The 22,538-nt window shown below is 50.7% G+C and overlaps 1 protein-coding gene and 1 long non-coding RNA gene across 2 annotated transcripts; both read left to right on the plus strand.

The window, feature by feature from the left end:
* The first annotated feature begins 1,432 nt into the window (after positions 1–1,432).
* On the plus strand, positions 1,433–5,781 carry LOC138112076 (zinc finger CCHC domain-containing protein 10-like). The gene is made up of 3 exons (XM_069018763.1): positions 1,433–1,791; positions 2,403–2,495; positions 4,023–5,781. Exons 2-3 carry the CDS (start codon positions 2,404–2,406, stop codon positions 4,246–4,248), a joined length of 318 nt encoding a protein of 105 aa, XP_068874864.1. The 5' UTR covers positions 1,433–1,791; position 2,403; the 3' UTR covers positions 4,249–5,781.
* Positions 5,782–6,619: 838 nt separating this feature from the next.
* LOC138110999 (uncharacterized) lies at positions 6,620–15,361 on the plus strand. Its single transcript, XR_011151213.1, has 2 exons — positions 6,620–6,718; positions 15,017–15,361. It is a non-coding gene; the product is annotated as an uncharacterized lncRNA (long non-coding RNA).
* Positions 15,362–22,538: the final 7,177 nt, after the last annotated feature.

A 22,538-nucleotide genomic window follows, 5' to 3' on the forward strand; every position in this document is an offset into this window, starting at 1 on the left:
GGAAACAGTTAAACCAAACAACTTTTGCCTGATGTTTTCATCAGGAATGAGTTGGGAGCTAAGCAGCAAGGCCCTCAGACAGGCACAGTGTCTGATATAAACTATATCTGTGCACACATAAAAAATGTTATATATAAATAGATATCTATGTGCCCTAATATATGACATATTTACATTACGGAGTTATGTAAGTCATAAATATCTGCCCTATCTATAACCACAATTTTTTTATCACAAACTACCTCTAATTTACCCCCCCACACCTGATTCTAGGAATGTAACATTTTTAGGGATCCTAAAATCAAACAGATGCAGGAAAATAAACCATGATTTTATCCCCTTAATTCCAAGATGTTTTCCTGGATGTGTACTGCTGGGTCTGTTTTTCTGTAAGATCTTGTGGCTTATCCCTGAAGTGCACTTGGCATTGTCAGGATCATGAAATCCATTTGGAATTTTACTGTCTCTGCAGTATCCAGTGAGGTGAGTTTTTCCAAAATTATTTCTCTCGGACCGAGCACATCTCCTCAAGTTCCTTCTCACTTTTTGCATCGTTGAAATGCAAAATGGGAAAAGATAAATGTGCAGCTCAACTGAAACCAGTAAAAAGCATCATTTCCCTTCTTTCTTGTTTTGTTCTTAGAGCCTGTTGGAGTGCTGGCCTGGATTTGGGAGGAGCCAAGTAGCCTGGAGCAGTGAGGTTTTTCCTGTCAGAAATCCATGCTGGGGATGTTTTCCCTGGCTGTCCCAAGGGGAAGGAACAGCTCTGGAGTTTTTGCAGCCACAGGCTGGGGATGCATCCCCTGAAAACCAGTTCAGGATCGTTCATCTGACTCTGTCCCTGACCTGTGGCTTCCAGGGAGCCTTCTGGTCTTCTGGATATTCCCAGGAGAGGATATTCCACCACCTGACTTTTAAGCCAGGAATTGCAAACCCAGTAAGTCAGTCACATTCTATGGGAGCTGCCCCAATGGTGGGATGGCAGAGGGCACAGCCCACGCTGCTGTTTGGGACATTCCCAGCTGGAACGGGAGCCAGCTGGGCATTTTGGAGCGCTGAGGCCACAAGGGCAGCCTTGAGTGGCATTCCCAGGCAATGCTGAGGCATCCCATGCCTGTGGCACGTGGCAACACATGCCTGATGTGGAGCAGAGAGAGGAAGGGAGAAATTCTGAGTTGATGGGAGGAATGGAATTGGGCTTTCCAGAATGGAATTGGTATAGGTGCTGATGGTATCATGGAATCATGGGGTGGCTTGGAAGGGACACAAAGACCCTCTGGGCTCTGTTTTCCCATCCCATGGCAAAGAACACATCCAAAACTGCCTCCTCACCCTCATGGAATGGCAATGGGTGTTGGGAGCTCTGGCAGGAGCACCTGGAGACCAGGTAAGAATAGCAGTGGGATTGTTTTGGCTGCTGCTGGATGTGGTTTTCTCTTTTCAGGATGTTCCTCTGATCGATGTTTTCACAGTAGCTTGCTAGGCCTCATTTGAGGATAATTCCAAGAATTTGGAAGTAGTTGGAAAAGAGTGAGGACAAAAGGTGAACCTGATCCATTTCTAGTAATTCTGAACTTCTCTTGCAGCACCATTCTGGGGGAAAGCTGGTTAAAGGATAAAGATGCAGAGGAACAAGTGTTGTCAACCCCCCTGCCTCCGTGACAGAGCAAAGCTTTCTGCAATCCCAGTAAATCTCTTGGAGAAACTGTGGGATCACAAGGTTTCCTAGGAAAGGAAAACTAAGGACAGAGATGAGGAAAGAGGCTTCCAATTAATAATGATTTGATGGAGGTAGGAATGATTCTTGTATGTTTGATGCACCCCTTTTTATTCCTGGGATAATTTTAAATGATTTCTTTAAAAACTCATTTTGATTTGGGAATTCAAATTAGAGAGGAAGCGATGCAAAATAAATGCAGGGAGAGATCACAGAATCATCCTGGAATGGCAGAATAGTTTGGGTGGGAAGGGACCTTAAGGATCACCTCATTCCATCCACAGGGTGCTCCAAGCCCCAGCCAGCCTGGCCTCAAACACTTCCAGGGATGGGGCAGCCACGATTTCCCTGGGTTTCCGAGCACAAGAGGAAATTTCCAGCAGGAAGTGAGGGGTTTCCTTTGCTCTGCCTGGCCCTAGCAGGGCTTTGGGAGGCAGAGGGTGTGGGAACAGGAGCTTTGTCCACTGCCTTGGGGGAGTCTCTGATGTCCCAAAACCCAGCCGAGCACGTGGTTGTGGTTTAACATCCCGTTCAAAGGAGATGCCAGGCCAGGAACAGGAATGGACTGCAGAGCAGGGATGGTGCCCAGCAGAGGGGTGACCATCCAGGGGGTCCCAGCAGTCCATCCCTGCTGGCCAGGTTTGGGATGAGCAGGTTGGTGACTGTCCCTGTGCTTGCTCTGCAGGATGAGGAAGCCAGGCCTGCTGAGGAGGAAGATGAGGAGGTGTGGGAGGATGGAGACAGCGGCCACCAAAGGCTGCGGAAGGCACAGATCCAGGTAGGAGACGTTGCCTCCCGAGGAGAGGGACTTGTCTGTCCCATTGGAATTTGGGGCATGAGGCCAGTGGAACAAAGGGTTTGATTCCATTTTCTTACTTGGGTTTTCACGTGCCTTAAGAGAGCTTTGTGAAAATGTCATTATCCCTGATTGAATCTCTGAAAAACAGGGATTGAAGCTTTCAGAAGGGGCCCAACCCTGCCTGCACGTATCCAAGTGCAGCTCCAGCTCTTGCTTCCCTCTGGCAGAGGCAGCTTTAGGTGCAATATCCTGATGTTTCTGGGAGTGGGTTTTGGAATAAACCTACACACGGGCTGTCCATGGGTTGCTGCTATGGATTCTGTGAAAGGTGATCAGGAAAAGCAAGTTCAGAGTTACTCAGCGGATCCTCTGATTCCTGCCCATCTCATGGAGCTGGTCAGGGTGAAACTACTACTCCCATGCTTTTGATTTTCTCCTCTTAGTGCTGGTTTTTCCCCAGGTAAGTCAGTGTTGGAGCAGCCTTGTGGGTTTATCTGTAATGAGCAGTGGTTGTGTCTGCACACAGAGATAGCAGATCACAGCTGTAGTGTGCAAACATTGGTGCTTTGTGCCTTAGTGCACACCCACATTTGTCAGCTGGCAGGGCTGATAGGATGAGAAAACCTCGTACTCTTCAATAACCTGAGCACAGGCACTTCCTGAGTTGTTACATTTAACCAAAGCTCTGATAAAAAATACTACATTAATTTTTCTAATGGAGACCAGATTCCGCATGATCATAATTTACGTTTTGGGATACTCTTTGATTGACTCTGGTGGGAAGGGAGGTGAATCAGTATCGTGTACTTTAGGGAAAGATCTAGGGGAGAATTGAATTGTACTTCCTTGGAATTCACATCACCCCCCCTTACTCGGAGATGTTGATCTTGAGAACAACAAGCAGAGAACAGCCCAGGAAGGGCCGAACGTGAAAAAACCTCTTTGCTGTGTTCATCATTCTGTCTTAATCTTGGATTGTTTCCACCCTTCTCCTCCACCTGGAAGTCACAAGCATCCTGCAGTGGCAGGTACTCTGGGTTCTTCTGCCAGGAGTAGTCCAAGAACAGCTTTTGCTGGGAACAGCTCTGACCTTGCTGAAATCACTTCTGAAACCTCCCCTGACTCTTGCAGTGCCAGAATTTCATGGTGGCAGAGGTGAGGCAGGGACTGAGCCTGGTTCATTGTCCCCAGAGCTCGGGTAGTTTAGGACAGTCAGGCCAGTAAAGCCCCTGCTCAGGGCTGGGAACGAGATCCTGGCCAGCTTTCCCCTCTCTGCAGTCCTGCTGGGCTATGTCATGCCCTGGGGCCACTCTGCCATTGCTCAAATGGCCAAAATCCACTCATCCAGGAGGGGAAAAGGGAGGGAGGGCACAGGAATTCAGCTTAGGTGGTGAGGCCTGGAAAGTTTCAAGGCAACTAATTGATCTTTGGATTATTCCAGCAGAGCAGAGAACACGGTGCCATGGGCTCTGGCAGGGCTGTGCTCAGCTCTTTGTTCTCTCCCAGGTCCAAAAGTGTGACCAGTTCCAGCAGCAGCAGCGACAGCTCAGCCAGCGACTCCTCCTCTGGCAGCCAGGACTCCTCTACCTCCTCCGAGGACAGTGACAGTGAGGACAGCTCCTCCCCCTCCTCCAGCAGCTCTTCCTCCGACTTCGACTCGCATCCGAGCTCCTCCAGCAGCAGCAGCAGCGACAGCAGCTCTGAGGATGAGCCCCCAAAGAAGAAGAAATAGCTGGGGAGCTGCAGGACTGGTGTGGAGTGGGGGAGAAGCCCCTCCCAGGGGCTGGAGCACACGGCTGCCAAACATTCAATGGTCAACATTTCTACTGCTCACACTTTCCAAGTGTTTTGCCTAGTTGTTCCTAGGACATGGAAGGTATTAAATGGCTTCCTGAGACTTACTGAGAGAGTATTTTTGTGCTGTATCCTTTTATGGAAGATTTTACTTTTTTAGTTCCAAGAAAAATTCTAAAAAAATCTATCATCAGATTCGTTTCTATGAGCTGAAGTCCAGTAACCTGGATGTTTGCATGCTGGAAAGCAAAAGCTTTTTATTGCCGGTTATGCTGCGCATCGTGTGCTGTTCCTCTGTTAATGACACCTTCACCTCCATTGAGAAAATTCTCTCCAACTGGTAAAAGCAGAAGTTTTTCAGCGCTGCTGTGGAGCTGTGGCATTGTTGAAGCTGAATGCACAACGTGTCCCACACAGAGCCTCCCATCTCATTAGCTGGTGGCAAATGGATTCTGTGCTGCTGAGCTTGTGTTCCAATGGCTTTTCCTGATGCTTCCAGGTCCAGTCCTAAGTGCACCATGCAGTTGAGCTGTGTTGGTTTGTTCCTGATCAACGGAGTGCTTGTCCTGCCCGCAGGCTCTGGGCTTTTCACTGCCCTGTGGCCTTGGCTCGTGTATTGCAAGTGTCTGCTGAGACACAGAGTGTTGGTGTTGGGAAGCAGCAGCTCAGTGACTTGGGGCTGCTGCTGCTTTAGGAGTTTCATCTTTGTGCCTTTTTTTTTGTCAGTTCGGTGTGCCCCAGTGAGCCAAGGGCTGCCGTGGGTGTTCTGCAGAGCTCCAGCACAATATTGCCACGCAGCAAAAGCAGAGAAATAATAACAGCCACAACTGGGCACTGCTCTCACTGGATGCTCAGTAAAAAAGAGACTCCTTGAAATAAAGGGCTCAAAGCAAAGTGTTTCCCTTTGGCTGTGTGAAATGCAGGATTTCCGAGTGGCAGTCTGCAGAAATTCAGTCATTCTTTCTTTGTGGGAACTGCCCTGGAGAAGGAAGTGAGTGCAAAAGCCCCACAAGCCCTACAAACGCAGATGCAGACAGGGTCCAGCGCAGGGATTGCTGGATGCAGAGTGGGAATTCTTTGTTCTTCTGGTGCATTGAAGCAGTTGCCATTAGGATTTTATTTGGTGATGCAGTCTCCTGAATTTCTTCTTGTCGGAGTGCCCTTTGTGGGGAGGAGGCATCACTTGTGGAAGAATTCTCAAGTATCTTAGTTTAGGTAAAATACAGCAAGTAAAGTATTTTTTTTATAATTTTTATGGAAAAAGTAGTGCGTAGACTTCCTTTGGAATAAACTTAAACTTACTTAAATGTTTGGAAATCCCTATGTTCTGTGTGTGTGTGTGTCTGTGAGCACTCCTGTGTTTTACAGAACACACTGCAGAGTGTAAATAAAACTACCAGAAAGGTGTTTAAGTCTTGTGGACTGAATGTAGCATTTAATGGGAAAGTGAATAAATTATTAACCAGCAGTTGCTAAGTGGATGCTTCCTGCAAATATCCGAAATCTTTGTGGTGTTGTGTGCAGGTTGCAGCTGGCGTTGCCCTGGCATTGCCTCCCAGCGGGGCAGGATTGCGCCCCAGGAAGTTCTCCAGCCGGAAGTCCCTGGGTCTCCGGATTATTTTTTTTAAAAAGTTTAGTTTGTCTTGGCTTTTTCTTTTTTTTTTCCTGCCCTTTCTGGTTCCTTTGTCTCTCCATGTTCTTATTTTACAGAGGATCCCCTCCCCAGCCCGGCCAGAGCCGCAGCCGCCTTCACGTGCTGCTGCCTCAGGCGCTGCTCCCGTGCTGGCTCAGGAATGTGATCAAAGCCCGGCTCAGCAGGAATTGTTGCGGGCCTGCTCTGTTTAATCGCTGCCGCTGCGAGCAAAGCTGCCCCTGCTCCTTGAGGGGAGCGCTCGCTGCAGCCCGGGAGGAAAAGAGCCGAGGAGAAGCTGCGCCCTTTGCAGGAGAAGCGCTGGGAGCAGAGGGGAGAGCGGGCAAAGGGAGCGAGAGCAGCGGGGCGGGCGGGGCGGCGTCAGCGGTGATCCCTCCGCGGTTGGGGCCGCATCACAAATAGTCCCTCGGGCGGATCACTCCGCGGTTGGGGACGCATCACCGGTGATTCCTCCGCGGGCAGGACCGCATCACAAGTAGTCCCTCCGGCGGATCCCTCCGCGGTGCGCATGCGCACTGATCAGCGGGGAAGCCCTTTGTCGTGTGGTCATTAAGGGAGCCATGGAAACAGTGCTGAGCATGCGCGGTGTTGTGGGAAGGGAAGCGCACGAGCAGCGCTGTACCTGGTTACGTCATGTGGTGTTGAAGGGCGGGGCGGAGCCGGGCAGCGCTGCGCATGCGCACTGGCTTTACCCTCCCGCTCCTGCTGCTCCGTGGGTACCGTCCGGCGGTGCCCGGGAGCGGCTTGGAAGCGCCAGGTTCGGTTCCCGGCTGCGGCAGCGGCGGGCGAGGGTTGTGGTGATAATGGAGGAGGGCGGCTGTTGCTGTGGCTGCAGCGAGGTGGAAAGTGAGCGGAGAACGGCGACGCGGCGTGTGCCGGGAAAAGACCCGACGGGGGGCGGCCCCGGAGCAGAGCCGGGCGGGAGCGGGCGGCGGGGGCTGCGCGGGGTGAAGGCGGTCCCGGCGCGGGCACGGAGCCGGGGAGGAGCTGCGGGGCTGGGGCCGGGACTTGCGGGCGGCACGGCGGGACCTCCCTGCAGAGCCTTTCCTGGGAAACAAAAGCGGGAGTTTGTCCCAGCTCGGCCCCGTGGCAAAGGGGCAGCGCAACCGAGGGGAGCAGCGCCTGAGCAGTGCGGCAGCTTAGGGGCGCAGGGAAGAGGCGGCTGGTGCTGGAGCGAGAACTTGCAGGTTTCTTACACTTAAATGAACGTGGAAAGCAGGGAGAGAGGTGGTATAAAAGCACTGGGTGCTCGGGCAGGTGAGACAGGACTCAGGGGAGGGAGTCGCTTTCCTGAGCTCCTGAAGTTCCACTTGCCTCTCTCACGAGCACTCGTGAGAAGTTTCCCATTTGGAGTTGGGCTCCAAAAGGAAGGAACTTGAAACTGCTTCTTCTGATAAATCCGTAAGTATGGGAGGCCCTACCAAGCCCACGGGTGTAAGCAGCCAATAACTCCCACGAGTATTTTAACCACTAAAAATAGCAACTTTTATTTCTTCTGCACACAGAGGACTTGGCTGTCCTGTGCAGGGTTCACTGATGCTGTGAATTGCAATCCAGGGCATCTTCAGGCTCCTGGTGCTTGGGACTGTGGTGTTTGGTGTGCAGAAAACATCCCAGGCTGTCCAGCTTGGGTGTGGCTGTGCATTTGCACAGTTCCTCAGAGTGGGAAAAGGCCAAGAGAGCGATGGGAAGGTCTTTCTTCCAGGCCCGGGCATCCTCAAGACACCTCAAGGATGGTTTTTAAATGTTTGTTGTCTTTTGTTTCTGTTGGGGTTTTAGTTTAGTCCTAGTTTTTTTTTCTGTTAAAGGAATTTTTTCCCATAGCATGTTGCTAGGAGATAAATGGCCATACTTGAGAGGAGATAGCCATACTTAAGAAAAGACAAAAGGGCCCGGCCAGGCTTTTGTTTTCACCTGGCGGGCAGTTCAGTTCGCTCTCAGCGTCTGGAGGGAGAAGCCGCGGAGAGAGGAGCTGCTGGTTCCCGTTTTCGGCGTCTTTCCTTTCTGCTGGGAACAACACCGGGGATCCCAGGGCTGCTTTCCCTGCCCTGCTGGAGGCTGGGGCTGTGGCCGCCCACCCCGCTGCTGCTTCGAGCCTTCGCTACGCTGTAGCCGTGCTTGCCCTGCCTGCCTGGAGCCCCGGGGGGTTCCCCTTTTGGATACATCTCGTCTGCCACCCGGGATTTGTGTTTGTGCCTGCCGCTCCAGCCTACCAGTCCAGCCTGCTGTTTCCGAGACTCCGGGACCAGCTGCCCACCGGTTTGTGGAGCTCCTTTGTTCCACCCTTCCCCGGGATCCCAGGGCGCCAGAGCAGCCGCGTGCTCCCCGAGCTCGCTCCGGAGCGCCCCCTGCAGCCGCGGGGGAACCATCGCACCTGCCCTGCTCACCGGGAGCCGCCAGCGATCCCTGTCGGCTGCAAGCGGAACTGCACCCGAGGGGAAATAGCCTGACAGCCGAGAAGGCTGGGACTGGGTTTGTGTTTGCTGTTACTGCCATAGTTGTTGTTGTTTTGTTTGACTAGTTATATATATATATATATATATATATATAGTAAAGAACTGTTATTCCTATTTTCCCACATCTTTGCCTAAAGACCCTTGATTTCAAAATTATAATAACTCAGAGGGAAAGGGGTTACATCTGCCACTCCAAGGGAGGCTTCTGCCTTCCTTAGCAGACACCTGTCTTTCAAACCGAGACAGATCTTGGCGCCCAACCGTGGGGCCTGAGGGCATTAAGAGAGAGAGGTGAAAAAGGAATAACAGTTCCTGGATAACTTAATTCGGTGTGTTGGATATAGGAACCTTGGTAGGCAGCACTATGTGGTCTACTTTGCCCTGGTTCGGGTGGCATGTGGCCGTGGCTATATTCTTCCCCTTTGCAGCTCCCTACTTGAATATGGGTCCTCTCACTAAGGCTACCATTGCTGTTATCCAGCTTGTGCTGTGGGTCGAGAAGGTGAGGAATTCATGGGTTTTTAACTTCCTCCGGAATGTGGGCACGTGGATAAATGGCTATCACACACTGAGCGCATGTTTTTGGGGTTATGTTAACAATGGTACCTTCTGTGAGGAAATGACACCAGGGGAAGTTTTCCCCCAACCCCTCAACCAGTTATTTGGACCCACCCCATCAATTTTTGAAGGGTTTAGATTCCTTCTGAATACTAACCACCTGCTGCTGGTAGGCCTACTCTATTTAGCATTCAAGGATAAGTTGAGATTGGCTTGGATAACTACCCAGACACCAGCCCCAGAGACTAGAGATCCTGCCCCAGAGCCTGACCCTGCCCCAGAACCTGACATGGCCCCAGAGAGTAGAGTTCCTACCCCAGAGCCTGATCCTGCCCCGGAACCTGACACGGCCCCAGACACTAGAGATCCTACCCCAGAGCCTGATTCAGCCCCAGAGCCTGACACAGCCCCAGACACTAGAGACCCTGCCCCACAGCCAGATACCGCCCAACAGCCCACCTCAGAAATGGACTACCCGAAATGGGTGGGGGTACTGGCGAAAGGGATGCAGGAGATGCGCCAGGAGATGGGCCAGGTGCACCAGGGGATATGCCAATTGCTAAGGGAATACACCTCCTCAGCTAGTGAAAAAACCTCTCCCTGCCCCAAAAAGGGTGAGTCTGACGGTGCAGCAGTGGAACCCACGGATGTTACAACCGCCCAGGTTTCAGCTGAACCCCAAGGACAAGTACAGCCAGCAGCAGTCGCCCCTGTGCAAAGGAGGAAGTGTAAGACCAAATCAGTACGACCAGTTAATGATGATGGGGAACCAGGGCCCTCACAACCAGCAGGGGAGCCAGAGCCAGAAATCATCATTGAGTCCCTGTCGTACGACAGTCTCCGTGGTATGCGAGACGACATTGTGCGAAGGGGGCGTGAGCCTTATTCCACCTGGCTGCTTCGGGTTTGGGACCTCATGGGCACAAGTGTGCAACTGGATAGTGGTGAGGCAAGGTATCTGGGATCGTTGACCCAGGACCCAGGTGTGAACCAGATATTTGTGAGGGAGCCAGGACCCCTTTCTCTCTGGGACCGGCTCTTAATGAGTGTGAGAGAAAGGTTCATTCACAAAGAGAGAATGCAGGAGTACCATCATAGAATGCAGTGGAAGACACTTGAGGAAGGGATCCAACAGCTAAGAGAAGTGGCAGTATTAGAGGTACTCTTTGGGAGGGATGGACAGCACGGTAATGACCCCGATAAGGTCAGGTGCACAGGACAGATGATGTGGAACCTGGCAAGGCTAGGGCCATCGCAATACACCACCTTCATTGCAACCATTGATGCTGACAATAACCGAGAAACAGTGGGCTCTGTTGCCAACAAGCTCAGGAATTATGATAGCATGGTCAATGGTCCACTGAAAACTCATGTCTCTGCTGTGGTCCAGGACCTCAAAGAGGAGATAAAGGAGATAAGGGAGGAGATGAGGAAGGTCAGTGTGGCACCAGTGCGAGTCACAGGCCCCCAGGTCAGAGCCCGTCGTCCCCCTGCTAGAGAGAGAGGGTACACCCCACGAGCTGAGCTCTGGTTTTTCCTGTGTGAGCATGGGGAAGACATGAGAAGGTGGGATGGGAAACCTACCTCTGTCCTGGCAGCGCGGGTGCGTGAACTCAAGGAGGGAGGCACTAACCGAGGGGGTTCCGCTAAGGTGAAAGTAGCCTCAGCCTCCCGTGACCGAGCTGCCAGGTATTACAGACAGGAGGATGATATGTCAGATCCCCTCGAAGGTACCTCTAGTATGTATGCCCAGGGAAAGAATGATAACCAGGGCTAGAGGGGCCCTGCCTCTAGCCAGGAAGAGGCACGGGAGAACCGGGTTTTCTGGACGGTGTGGATCCGATGGCCTGGCACATCAGAGCCACAAAAATATGATGCATTGGTTGATACTGGGGCACAGTGTACTTTAATGCCATCGGGACATGTGGGGGCAGAACCTGTATCCATTGCTGGGGTGACTGGGGGATCACAGCAGTTGACCCTTTTGGAAGCTGAGGTGAGCCTGACTGGGAAGGAGTGGCAAAAGCATCCAATTGTGACCGGTCCAGAGGCCCCATGTATTCTGGGCATAGACTTCCTCCGGAATGGTTATTACAAAGACCCAAAGGGACTCAGGTGGGCGTTTGGGATTGCTGCTGTGGAGGCAGAGGGCATTAGGCAGTTGAACACCCTGTCCGGACTGTCTGAGAATCCTTCTGCAGTTGGGCTCCTGAAAGTGGAAGAGCAACGAGTGCCAATTGCCACCTCGACAGTGCACCGCCGGCAGTATCGGACAAATCGAGATGCTGTGATTCCCATCCACAAGATGATTCGTGAGCTGGAGAGCCAAGGGGTGGTCAGCAAGACCCACTCACCCTTCAACAGCCCCATTTGGCCTGTGCGCAAGTCTGATGGGGAATGGAGATTGACTGTGGACTATCGTGGCTTGAATGAAGTGACTCCACCACTGAGCGCTGCTGTGCCGGACATGTTGGAGCTCCAGTATGAGCTGGAGTCCAAAGCAGCAAAGTGGTATGCCACTATTGACATTGCCAATGCATTTTTCTCCATTCCTCTGGCAGCAGAGTGCAGGCCCCAGTTTGCTTTCACCTGGAGGGGTGTGCAGTACACCTGGAACCGACTGCCCCAGGGGTGGAAGCACAGTCCCACCATCTGCCATGGACTGATCCAGGCTGCACTGGAAAAGGGTGAGGCCCCAGAACATCTGCAGTACATTGATGACATCATTGTGTGGGGGAACACCGCAACAGAAGTGTTTGAGAAAGGAGAGAGAATAATCCAAATTCTCCTAAAAGCTGGTTTCGCCATCAAGAAGAGCAAAGTCAAGGGGCCTGCCCGAGAGATCCAGTTCCTGGGAGTGAAGTGGCAAGATGGACGGCGTCAGATTCCCACTGAGGTCATCAATAAGATCACTGCGATGTCTCCACCAACCAACAAGAAGGAAACACAAGCTTTCCTAGGCGCCATAGGTTTCTGGAGGATGCACATTCCTGAGTACAGCCAGATTGTGAGCCCCCTCTACCTGGTTACCCGCAAGAAGAACGATTTCCACTGGGGCCCAGAACAACAGCAAGCCTTTGCCCAGATCAAGCAGGAAATCGCTCACGCCGTAGCCCTTGGCCCAGTCAGGACAGGACCAGAGGTGAAGAACGTGCTCTACTCTGCAGCCGGGAACAATGGTCTGTCCTGGAGCCTCTGGCAGAAGGTGCCTGGTGAGACTCGGGGCCGACCGCTGGGATTCTGGAGCCGAAGCTACAGAGGGTCCGAAGCCAACTACACTCCCACAGAGAAAGAAATCTTGGCAGCTTATGAAGGAGTCCAAGCTGCCTCAGAGGTAATTGGAACTGAGGCACAACTCCTCCTGGCACCTCGACTACCGGTGCTGGGGTGGATGTTCAAAGGAAAGGTTCCCTCCACGCATCACGCCACCGATGCTACTTGGAGCAAATGGATCGCCCTCATCACGCAGCGCGCCCGAATTGGAAACCCAAGTCGCCCTGGGATCTTGGAAATAATTACGAACTGGCCAGAAGGTGAGACTTTTGGGTTATCTTCTGAAGAAGAAGAGGAGCAGGTGACGCGTGCCGAAGAAGCCCCACCGTATAACGAGCTACCAGAGAGTGAAAGACAATATGCCCTCTTCACTGATGGTTCCTGCCGAATTGTAGGCGCTAGCCGGAAATGGAAAGCCGCTGTATGGAGCCCCACACGACAAGTTGCACAGGCTACGGAAGGAGAAGGTGGATCGAGCCAATTTGCTGAACTCAAAGCCGTTCAATTAGCTCTGGACATTGCTGAAAGAGAGAAGTGGCCAAAGCTCTACCTTTACACTGATTCATGGATGGTAGCCAATGCTCTGTGGGGTTGGCTGGAAAGGTGGAATAAGGCAAAATGGCAGCGCAGAGGAAAACCAATCTGGGCTGCTGAGGAGTGGAAAGACATTGCCGCTCGAGTAGAGAAGCTATCTGTGAAGGTCCGTCATGTAGATGCTCACATTCCCAAGAGCCGGGCTAATGAAGAACATCGTAATAACAAGCAGGTAGATCAGGCTGCGAAAATAGAGGTGTCCCAGATAGACCTGGATTGGCAACATAAAGGAGAGTTGTTCCTAGCTCGATGGGCCCATGATGCCTCAGGCCATCAGGGCAGAGATGCCACCTATAAGTGGGCACGAGACCGAGGGGTGGATCTGACCATGGACAGTATCTCCCAGGTCATCCATGACTGTGAGACATGCGCTGCGATCAAGCAGGCCAAGCGGGTGAAGCCCCTGTGGTACGGTGGGCGATGGTCCAAATACAAGTATGGGGAGGCCTGGCAGGTTGATTACATCACACTGCCTCAAACCCGCCAAGGCAAGCGCCATGTGCTCACAATGGTAGAAGCCACCACAGGATGGCTGGAGACCTACCCTGTGCCTCACGCTACTGCCCGTAACACCATCCTGGGCCTTGAAAAGCAAGTCCTTTGGAGGCATGGTACCCCTGAGAGGATTGAATCTGACAATGGGACTCACTTCAAGAACAGCCTTATAAACACCTGGGCTAGAGAACATGGCATTGAGTGGGTGTACCACATCCCTTACCATGCACCAGCAGCTGGGAAGGTTGAGCGGTGTAATGGACTGCTTAAAACCACCTTGAAGGCACTGGGTGGGGGGACTTTCAAAAACTGGGAGGTGCATTTAGCAAAAGCCACCTGGTTAGTTAACACCCGAGGCTCCACCAGCCGAGCTGGCCCTGCCCAATCCGAACCCCTACAAACAACAGATGGGGATAAGGTTCCAGTGGTGCACATGAGAGGTATGCTTGGAAAAACTGTTTGGGTAAAGTCTGCCTTGAGCAAAGACAAACCCATCCGTGGGGTTGTTTTTGCTCAGGGACCAGGTTGTACCTGGTGGGTGATGCAAAGGGATGGAGAGACCCGATGCATACCTCAAGGGGACCTTGTTTTAGGGTGAACTACCCATGGCTCTGTACTTGTATCAGTATCAGCATGTACATATGTATATAACTTAGGTGATGCTTGTATTTATATGGTTAAAAAGTTAAGTTTCATGTAACATGTTAGTATGGAAAAAAATTCGGGGTGGATAATGTTGGGGTTTTAGTTTAGTCCTAGTTTTTTTTTCTGTTAAAGGAATTTTTTCCCATAGCATGTTGCTAGGAGATAAATGGCCATACTTGAGAGGAGATAGCCATACTTAAGAAAAGACAAAAGGGCCCGGCCAGGCTTTTGTTTTCACCTGGCGGGCAGTTCAGTTCGCTCTCAGCGTCTGGAGGGAGAAGCCGCGGAGAGAGGAGCTGCTGGTTCCCGTTTTCGGCGTCTTTCCTTTCTGCTGGGAACAACACCGGGGATCCCAGGGCTGCTTTCCCTGCCCTGCTGGAGGCTGGGGCTGTGGCCGCCCACCCCGCTGCTGCTTCGAGCCTTCGCTACGCTGTAGCCGTGCTTGCCCTGCCTGCCTGGAGCCCCGGGGGGTTCCCCTTTTGGATACATCTCGTCTGCCACCCGGGATTTGTGTTTGTGCCTGCCGCTCCAGCCTACCAGTCCAGCCTGCTGTTTCCGAGACTCCGGGACCAGCTGCCCACCGGTTTGTGGAGCTCCTTTGTTCCACCCTTCCCCGGGATCCCAGGGCGCCAGAGCAGCCGCGTGCTCCCCGAGCTCGCTCCGGAGCGCCCCCTGCAGCCGCGGGGGAACCATCGCACCTGCCCTGCTCACCGGGAGCCGCCAGCGATCCCTGTCGGCTGCAAGCGGAACTGCACCCGAGGGGAAATAGCCTGACAGCCGAGAAGGCTGGGACTGGGTTTGTGTTTGCTGTTACTGCCATAGTTGTTGTTGTTTTGTTTGACTAGTTATATATATATATATATATATATATATAGTAAAGAACTGTTATTCCTATTTTCCCACATCTTTGCCTAAAGACCCTTGATTTCAAAATTATAATAACTCAGAGGGAAAGGGGTTACATCTGCCACTCCAAGGGAGGCTTCTGCCTTCCTTAGCAGACACCTGTCTTTCAAACCGAGACAGTTTCCTAGCCCAGGAGCCGGAGAACGGGTGGAGACAGTGGCAAGCAGGAGTCCCATGTTTACATCTGCCCTTGGATTCCAGTTTCTCCCAGTGGGTCTGTGCTGCCCGAAGTACAAAGGAAGGAGGTGTTGGAGTACCTGTTTGTTCACCTGTTGAGCTTGGAAGAGATGCCGAGTGTGAAATTCCAGGAGTGCCGGCTCCTTGCGAGCTGTTGGTTGCTCAGGAGATGGGGTCGGGGAAAGGGGGGAAGAGTCCGAGCACAGCACAGTGGTAGGAGCTGGGTTTGCATCTCAATCTAAGGCATCTCAAAGCCTGATAAGCTGGAAAGAAGACTTTGCTGTGTTAATGCATAATTACATTTTTGTGCAATTTTTTGAAATTAGGGCTGGGATCAACCTGGGGAGGAGGTTGTCTGGCACAGTTCCCTGTGCCCTGCTTTGCCATGAGGAATGGATGCCTGACCTCTTTGCAGAGAGCTGCTGCTGATGTAGATTTCTCTGTTTCTATAGTGAATTTATCCCAGTACTTGGCTGCTATAAAGAAGTCTCCTCTTGCTGCAATTTCCCCCTATTACATTTAAGATCAGCTCCAGCTGAGTTAGAATTTAATCCCGACCTTTTCCCCCTTTTTTTTTTTCCAAGAGGCCTCAGCTATCTCACTATTTCTTTCCTCTCTCACCCTCCAGGTCCTGTTTTTCAGACTTTTCCTTATAAAACCCTTGATAACCCATTCCCCACTTAAGGCTTTGTTGTAGCCTTGTTTTGCTACCTTCTGGGTGCTGTGGATGAAGGTCTGGCTTTGAGGAGCACGCCCTGCTCCCTTTGCTCAAGGGATTGCAGTTATTCCAATCTCCTGCTGCTGAGGGCTTCCTTAGGCTCTTGCTGAAATGAAAAATGTCCAGGAAGCTTTTCCTTTTTTGAGATTAGACTGGTTGAGATATGATCATGATGGTTAAAAACCCACAGTGCAAATGAAGGTTTCCCCCTTCTTCCCCCCTGCTCCCCACTTGCTCCATGCTCGGTCCTCTCCCTGCACAGTTCATTCCTTTGTAATCACAACTGCTAAGGAAACCTTTCTAATCTTGTCAATTGGCAATGCAACTGCTTTTAACTTCTGTTTTAAAATAGGTTTTGAAGTCAGGCTCTGCCCTTGCTATTGATTTGAATTCTTGACTGAGCAAGTTATTGGTGCTTAAGAAGCCCTTTGTTGCTTTAAAGCCTTTCTCCAAGGGTCAGAGAATAACACTGACAGGGAGTGAAGGAGCGCTGCCCAGTAGTTTCTTAGAAACGGAATGTGTTAAACCAGGTTTCTTTAAAAGCAGTTTTGAGTAAGTGAAATTCAGGTACTTGAATTACTTTGGGAAATGGTCCATTTAGGATAGATCTACACTGACAGAAGCTGTTTATCTGAGGTCAGTCCATGCTTTGATCAGTGCAGGGCCTTCCCCTCAAGAAACGCATGAGCCAAGCCCAGCAAGGTAGAGGAAAAGACAGACACAAGTTCAGCTTAGAGAGCTGCACGGGTGAAATCCCATGAATATGCCTGGAGCATGGCCCTCCCCAGCAGCTTTTCTTACAGTTAAATTCTTAAAAAAGCTAGAAGCTGATGCTCAGTACTTTGGGATCTGGCTCAAAACTGCGGAGAGGATAAACTCCCTTACTGGAACTCGGGCAGTGGAGTGCCCACAAGCCAGCAGCCCGGTTGCTTCTTGTTCAGCTTCATTTCAACGTCGTTTTTTTGTTGTTTTGGTTGGTTGGCTGGTTTTAAAGTATTCTTAGAGATGCTACAAGTGGAAGAAGAGAACAGAAATAGAGTGGAGCACCACTGGCATATTACCTGATATTTTACTGTTCCTCTTTTTCTTTTAAAAATATATGTAGATAACATGAACTTTTAAACTCTGTGATTTGGGAGAAACACTCTTTTTTCTCCCTCTCTTTGGAAGAGATATGCAAGTCCTGAGCCGTTGGGCCAATGCTTGCTGCATTTTGTTTACGTTTTTACAATCAAACAAGGGGCTGATAAGATTGACAAGGAAGATACAACTCAGGAGCTCACTAGGCAGCAGCCTCCAGACTCTTTGGGTGATGCAGTAGGGTATGAAGACTGTTCTCCAGTGCGAGATTAATCCATAATAACATGCTCACTGACATAAAAGTCACTTCTTATAAGCCACTTCTTATTCCCTGAAGTGCAGGAGCTGAGGTGTTTGACAAAGCCTTGGCAGAATGATGAAGTAGATCCCTGTCAGATTTCTCCTTCTTGTGCTAGTGAGAGCAATCCATCTTCTTTAAGGGTTTTGTTCCTTTGGGATTGTGTGTAGTTTAGAGGGAGAACAGTACCCAGAAGCATTAATTATTTAATCTGCACTGCTTTTTTCCTCGACATGTGAGGCCTGAGTATTGTGCTGGGAAGCGGGGCCAATAAAATTTCTGGGAGTCAGACTTGGAGCTCGAAAGTTTTAGAATTAACGCTGGAGACTCAGCTCCCTCTATGGTCAGAAGAGGGGGAGACACCTTCCTTCAGGATGTCTCTCCAGGGAATGCTTTTGCAAAGTTTTCTCTCGTAACGGCTCAAGTCCTGCCTCTTCCTGAAATTGCGGTGTAGATCCCACTGGAGGCAGTAAATCTCTCAAATGTATGAGCTTGGGCCTACACACCTGCTAAGGTGTGACTAGAGGTGTGAGAACTTTTGCAAATGAATTTGGAATCATGAGAATCACAGAACCACTGAGGTTGGAAAAGCCCTCTAAGGTCATCGAGTCCAATGTGTGCCCAATCCCTACCTTGTCACCCAGCCCAGAGCACTGAGTGCCATGTCCAGGTGTTCCTCGGACACCTCCAGGAACGGGGGGACTCCAAACCTCCCTGGGCAGCCCCTGCCAAGGCCTGACCACCCTTTCCAGGAAGAAAGTCCTCTTGATGCCCAACCCTGGTGCGGCTTGAGGCCCTTTCCTCTTGTCCTGTTACTGGTTGCCTGGGAGAAGCAGCCAGTCCTCACCTGGCTACACCCTCCTGTCAGGGAGTTGTAGAGAGCAAGGTCTTCTCTGGGCCTGCTCTTCTTAGGACTGGTATGGAATCACTATTTTGCATTAAAGGACAATAAGCAGATGTTTTGAAAAAATACTTTGAAATGTTTTTGCATTGTCCTGGAAATCTGCCAAGAATTGGAGTTGCTTACCAGGTTAGGTGTTCTTGCCTGCAACTTCCCAGGGGCTGCTGGAGGTGGGATGAGGCTATTGCAGAGGAATTACAAGTACGTGGTTTCTCACTCAGGAGACTCTGGGTTTACTATAGCTATGGAACTGGTTTTCCAGACTAGAGGAACCCCTTAAAGGACTGCAGAGGGAGGCGGAGATGGGATTTGGGGTTTGCATCCCCACCTTCTGAGCACACATGGGGTTAGATGCCCCTTGGCAGAGCTGTAAGGTGTAATGTGGGCAGCAGCTCCTCCTCTCTTTGGGGGCCTAAATTGAAACGCTCAGGAGCCAAATCACCTCTGAGCTGCTCTCTTGTGAGCAGGAGAGGAAGGGACACCTCCAAAGGCCACATAGCTCACTCATAGTCTGAAAAATCCTACTGCTGAATCTGGAACCCCCCCAGGGACGCCTGGGACCCCCCGGGCCCCTCTGTGATCCTCGACAATGCACCCCTCCATCATCAGACCATGCAGTGTCCCCCAGTGTTTTGCCAGTGGGAGCACTGGAAGAGATACTGGGAACACTGGGAGGAAACTTCCCACCACTCTCCAACGTGCAGCAGCCCCAAGTGCGACCAGTGAGGAGGAGGAAGTGCTCCCAGTGCCTCGCCCCCCCCCCCCCCCCCCAGAAAAAGGGGGGCGGGGGGAGTTACAAGAAGAAAAAGGATTTTAATTGAGGGGAAAACACTCCATTTCTTTAATTGTGCTTGAACTTAGGAGGATCCCACTTCATCTACTGTTTGGAGGGTCTCAATTGACACAACGTTTTCATGATTTTGTATCTCAGTTGGCTGGGAATCACTGTTTTGCATTATTTTCCTGTCTAATTGGAAGAAGAAAGCCTTTATGGTGCTGTTTGATGGATTTGAATTGAGGGAAACCGCCCCATTTTCATAATCTTAAGGTTAAAACTGAGGGCAAAACACCACCGTCCCTGGTTTTAAAGGGAAGCCCTTTATGTGCCATTATGAGAGTTCCATCGAGGGGGACCCTCATTTGAAGGGACCTTCATAGAGGAAAAACGTGTCCAAAAGCCCCCAAAATGGTGTTTCTTGAGGGAAAGTGAAGAGGACGCTGCATTTCCCCTCATTTTAGGAGGCTAATTTGAGCAAAAGTCCCCCTTGATTCACTTTTTCTTTGGGTTTATATTTAGGGGAGACCCTCCTTATGCATCAATTACGGGTCTAAATTGAGAGGGAAGCTCCGTTTTCCCCTTGTTTCAAGGCTTTGAAATGGTGACTAAAGGGAGTTTTCCCTTAATTCATTAAGAAATTGAAAAAGAAGCCCGGCATGGACCGGCGGGTCTGGACACATCCCCATTGAGGGGGGGCAGAGCCGCTGCTCGGGGGATCCTTTATCCCCCTCGTACAGCTGCGAGCTGCCGAGGAAAAAGTCCTCGTTCCTAGGCTTAAAGCCCTGCAGGTTTACCTCTCATTCTCTTGCTCTGATTTGTTTGACAATAAATTCAATTTATTCCCCCCAGTCGTGTCTCTTATTCCAGTGACCGGTGAGTGATCTCTCTGTGCCCTTCTCCCGATCCTCGGGCCTTTCCTGATGTGTTCTGTTTCCTGCCCAGGGTGAGGAGGAGAGGGACAGAGCGGTTTTGCTGGCACCAGGCACCTGGCCAGGCCCAGCCCACCCCAATAATCCCTGCGATCATTCACGCCACCATTACCCAGGCGCGCGGCGGGTCCGGCTCCGCGGGCAGGCGGCTCCAGTAGTTCAAAGTGGGCAAATTGGGACGGAGTGAGAGGAAGCAGGTGCTGCCGGTGGGTGAAATGTCTCTGCTGCGAGCTGCCTGGGAAAGGAGGAGGGAGAACCTAGTGCAAAGGAAAGGGGAGAGAAAGAGGGACAAGGCTGGAGCTGTGGAAGGAAGCGGAGATGGCCAAGGGGCAGCTGAGCATTTTGCTTTCCCACTCTGTGGGGGGAAAGAAAGCGCTGTCAAATCCATCCAGGAAAAGAGAGGAGAAATAGCAGGTGGTGGAAATCGCCGGCAATTTGGATGCAATTTGTCTGTCTGAAGTGCAGACGCCGACAGACACGGAGCACCGCCGGACGCCTGCTGGCGCTGCGCTGTGTCCTGCTCTGGCTGCAGCCCGCCTGGCGAGACCCCCAGCAGCAGCGGCCCGGGGGCGGCGGGTCGGGCAGCAGCCAATCGGAAGCGCCGCAGCGTGCGGCAGCCAATAGGAGCCCTGGCTACTCCGGCAGCCAATGGAAAGCGCCGTTCCCTGAGGGACCAGGCCCAGCTCGAAGCCCCTCACAGCGGCTTCGTTTTTTGGGACGTTTGTGGAAAGTTCGGAGTTCATTTTTTTTTTCTTTAGCGCACCTTTTCCAGGACAGGAGGGATTCCGGCGCCGCTTCGTGCCGGTAGGGAGCGGGAGAACGCGGCGGCGGGCGGCGGGTGGCGAGGGCCGTCGGCGAGACGGGGCTTGGGCCGCCTGCGGTGTGCGATCTCCCGAGAGCAGCGGGGAGCGGCGGCGGGCGGGGCGCTGTGGGAGCCGGCGCATGTCCCCGAATGAGCCGCCCGGCGCAACGCCCGGCGAGGTGCCAATGAAATAAAATAGAACACGGTAAAGTGAAAAGCATCTTCTGCCAAATAATATATCAACAGACCATCTATCTAAGTGGCACAAGAACATAGTTTCATTGTGCTCTGGATGAATGTCATCTTTGTTATTGCAGAACTAAGTTAAGAATATTAAGTCTAATGATGCAATTTTATTTTTAGTCTATTTGATTTTATAAGTTACTAATCTGAGTCATGTATGCTTATCGTTTTCTCTCTTATTAACAAAGACAATTCAATATCCAGTTCATGATTATAGTATAGTTTTGAACCACTCAATAGTAATTTTTCTTTTGGAATATGTGTGATAATTTCAAGGTGAGACATCTACATAATGCATTGGACACGTATTTGTATATTTGCAGTTAAAGTAACATGCTTTAAATTTGTGTGCATGTATATAAAGTACATATACTTAAGGAAGAGATCATAAAGAGATAAGGTACCTTTCAATCAATTTGAATTGTAGGCGGGGTAATTTTTGTTTCTTCTTGTAGGTGATTAGTTTTAAATCTTTTAAAGCAGTATGTTTGTCTGACAGGCCACTCATGCTATTTTATTGATGTCTAGAAGGGACATCTTTTGCTGGCTTCTGACTCCATAGACAAAATAAAACCTCGAGATCATCTCAAACAAGGATAGATGAGGAAAAGAAAGAAAAACTCTAGCATCAGTGATAGTAAATTAGATATTGAGGCTACGTGGCCTAGGCAACTTACTCATTAAGTTTATAATGAATTCATAAGCTTATGATGACTGGGTTGCTCTAGATTTTCAGCTGTCACAATTTGCAGCATTGCTGTTAGGTTCACTAAAACTGAGCCGTAACTCTTTATTTGAATGTAAAATTCTGAATTTCAAAATGACCTCGGAAACCTAGTGTTGGAAACAGGTTTTAAATTATCCTCCAATTCCATAAAGGTTTTTATTTTACAGAACTAACCAAGAGTTACACGAATACAGTTTATAAAGCGTGTGTTTGCAGATGGGTCACAGTCCTTTCAGCTCTGGACTTCATGATGCCAGGAGAAGTCGGAAACTACACAGTATTTGTGAATGCAAGACTTTGCATTTAGATAGGTTTGAGCTGAACGATCTGAAAAAGCTCCCATAAGCACAGAACTCCTTACTGTCTGTGTGTTTGAGAAGGCTGAAGAGCTCTGTTTATTGCCACAAAGGGCCTGGAATAAATTATGTTTAGTAAATTGGCCCCAGGTTTTCTTGTTTCAGACAGTAGCTTCAGAGCAATCTGTTTTATAGGCTCCACTAAATCTGACCAATTGCAGGGAGGTGACACCTCATTTCAGAGATGTGGCATCCCACATGTGCCAGTCAGGTCCAGCCCCTCTCTCTGTCAGGATGGCCGGGCACCAGCAGTTCAGCTTTCTGTCTTTTGGCATTTAACCTACGGCCTGTTCCCAATTTATGGGCCCCGCAGGGAGGTCCTAGCAGGATGGAGCCAGGCTGCTCAGCCCCTCCTCAGCCTTGTGCCTCCCACCCCTACATGGGGCAAATAAAAGCTTCTTTATTCCATTGGAAATGCCCCTGTTTCAGCGAGGTGTATGCCTGGCTTCCTTCCCTGGTCGGTCTTGCAGGTGATAATGAACACAGTGCGGTGCTATTTCCTAGCTGAAGCCAAGGTGGGAAACCAGCTTTAGCCTCAGCATTTTTCATTTCAGACTCTTTTTCCTCAGTTATTTTGGATCTGTTCATGGTGAGGAGGTTTTACAATGTGTTGGTCCTTAGCTGAAGTATCGAAGAACTGA

This window comes from Aphelocoma coerulescens, chromosome 5 (genome assembly GCF_041296385.1).
Source record: "Aphelocoma coerulescens isolate FSJ_1873_10779 chromosome 5, UR_Acoe_1.0, whole genome shotgun sequence".
Taxonomy (NCBI): Eukaryota; Metazoa; Chordata; class Aves; order Passeriformes; family Corvidae; genus Aphelocoma; species Aphelocoma coerulescens.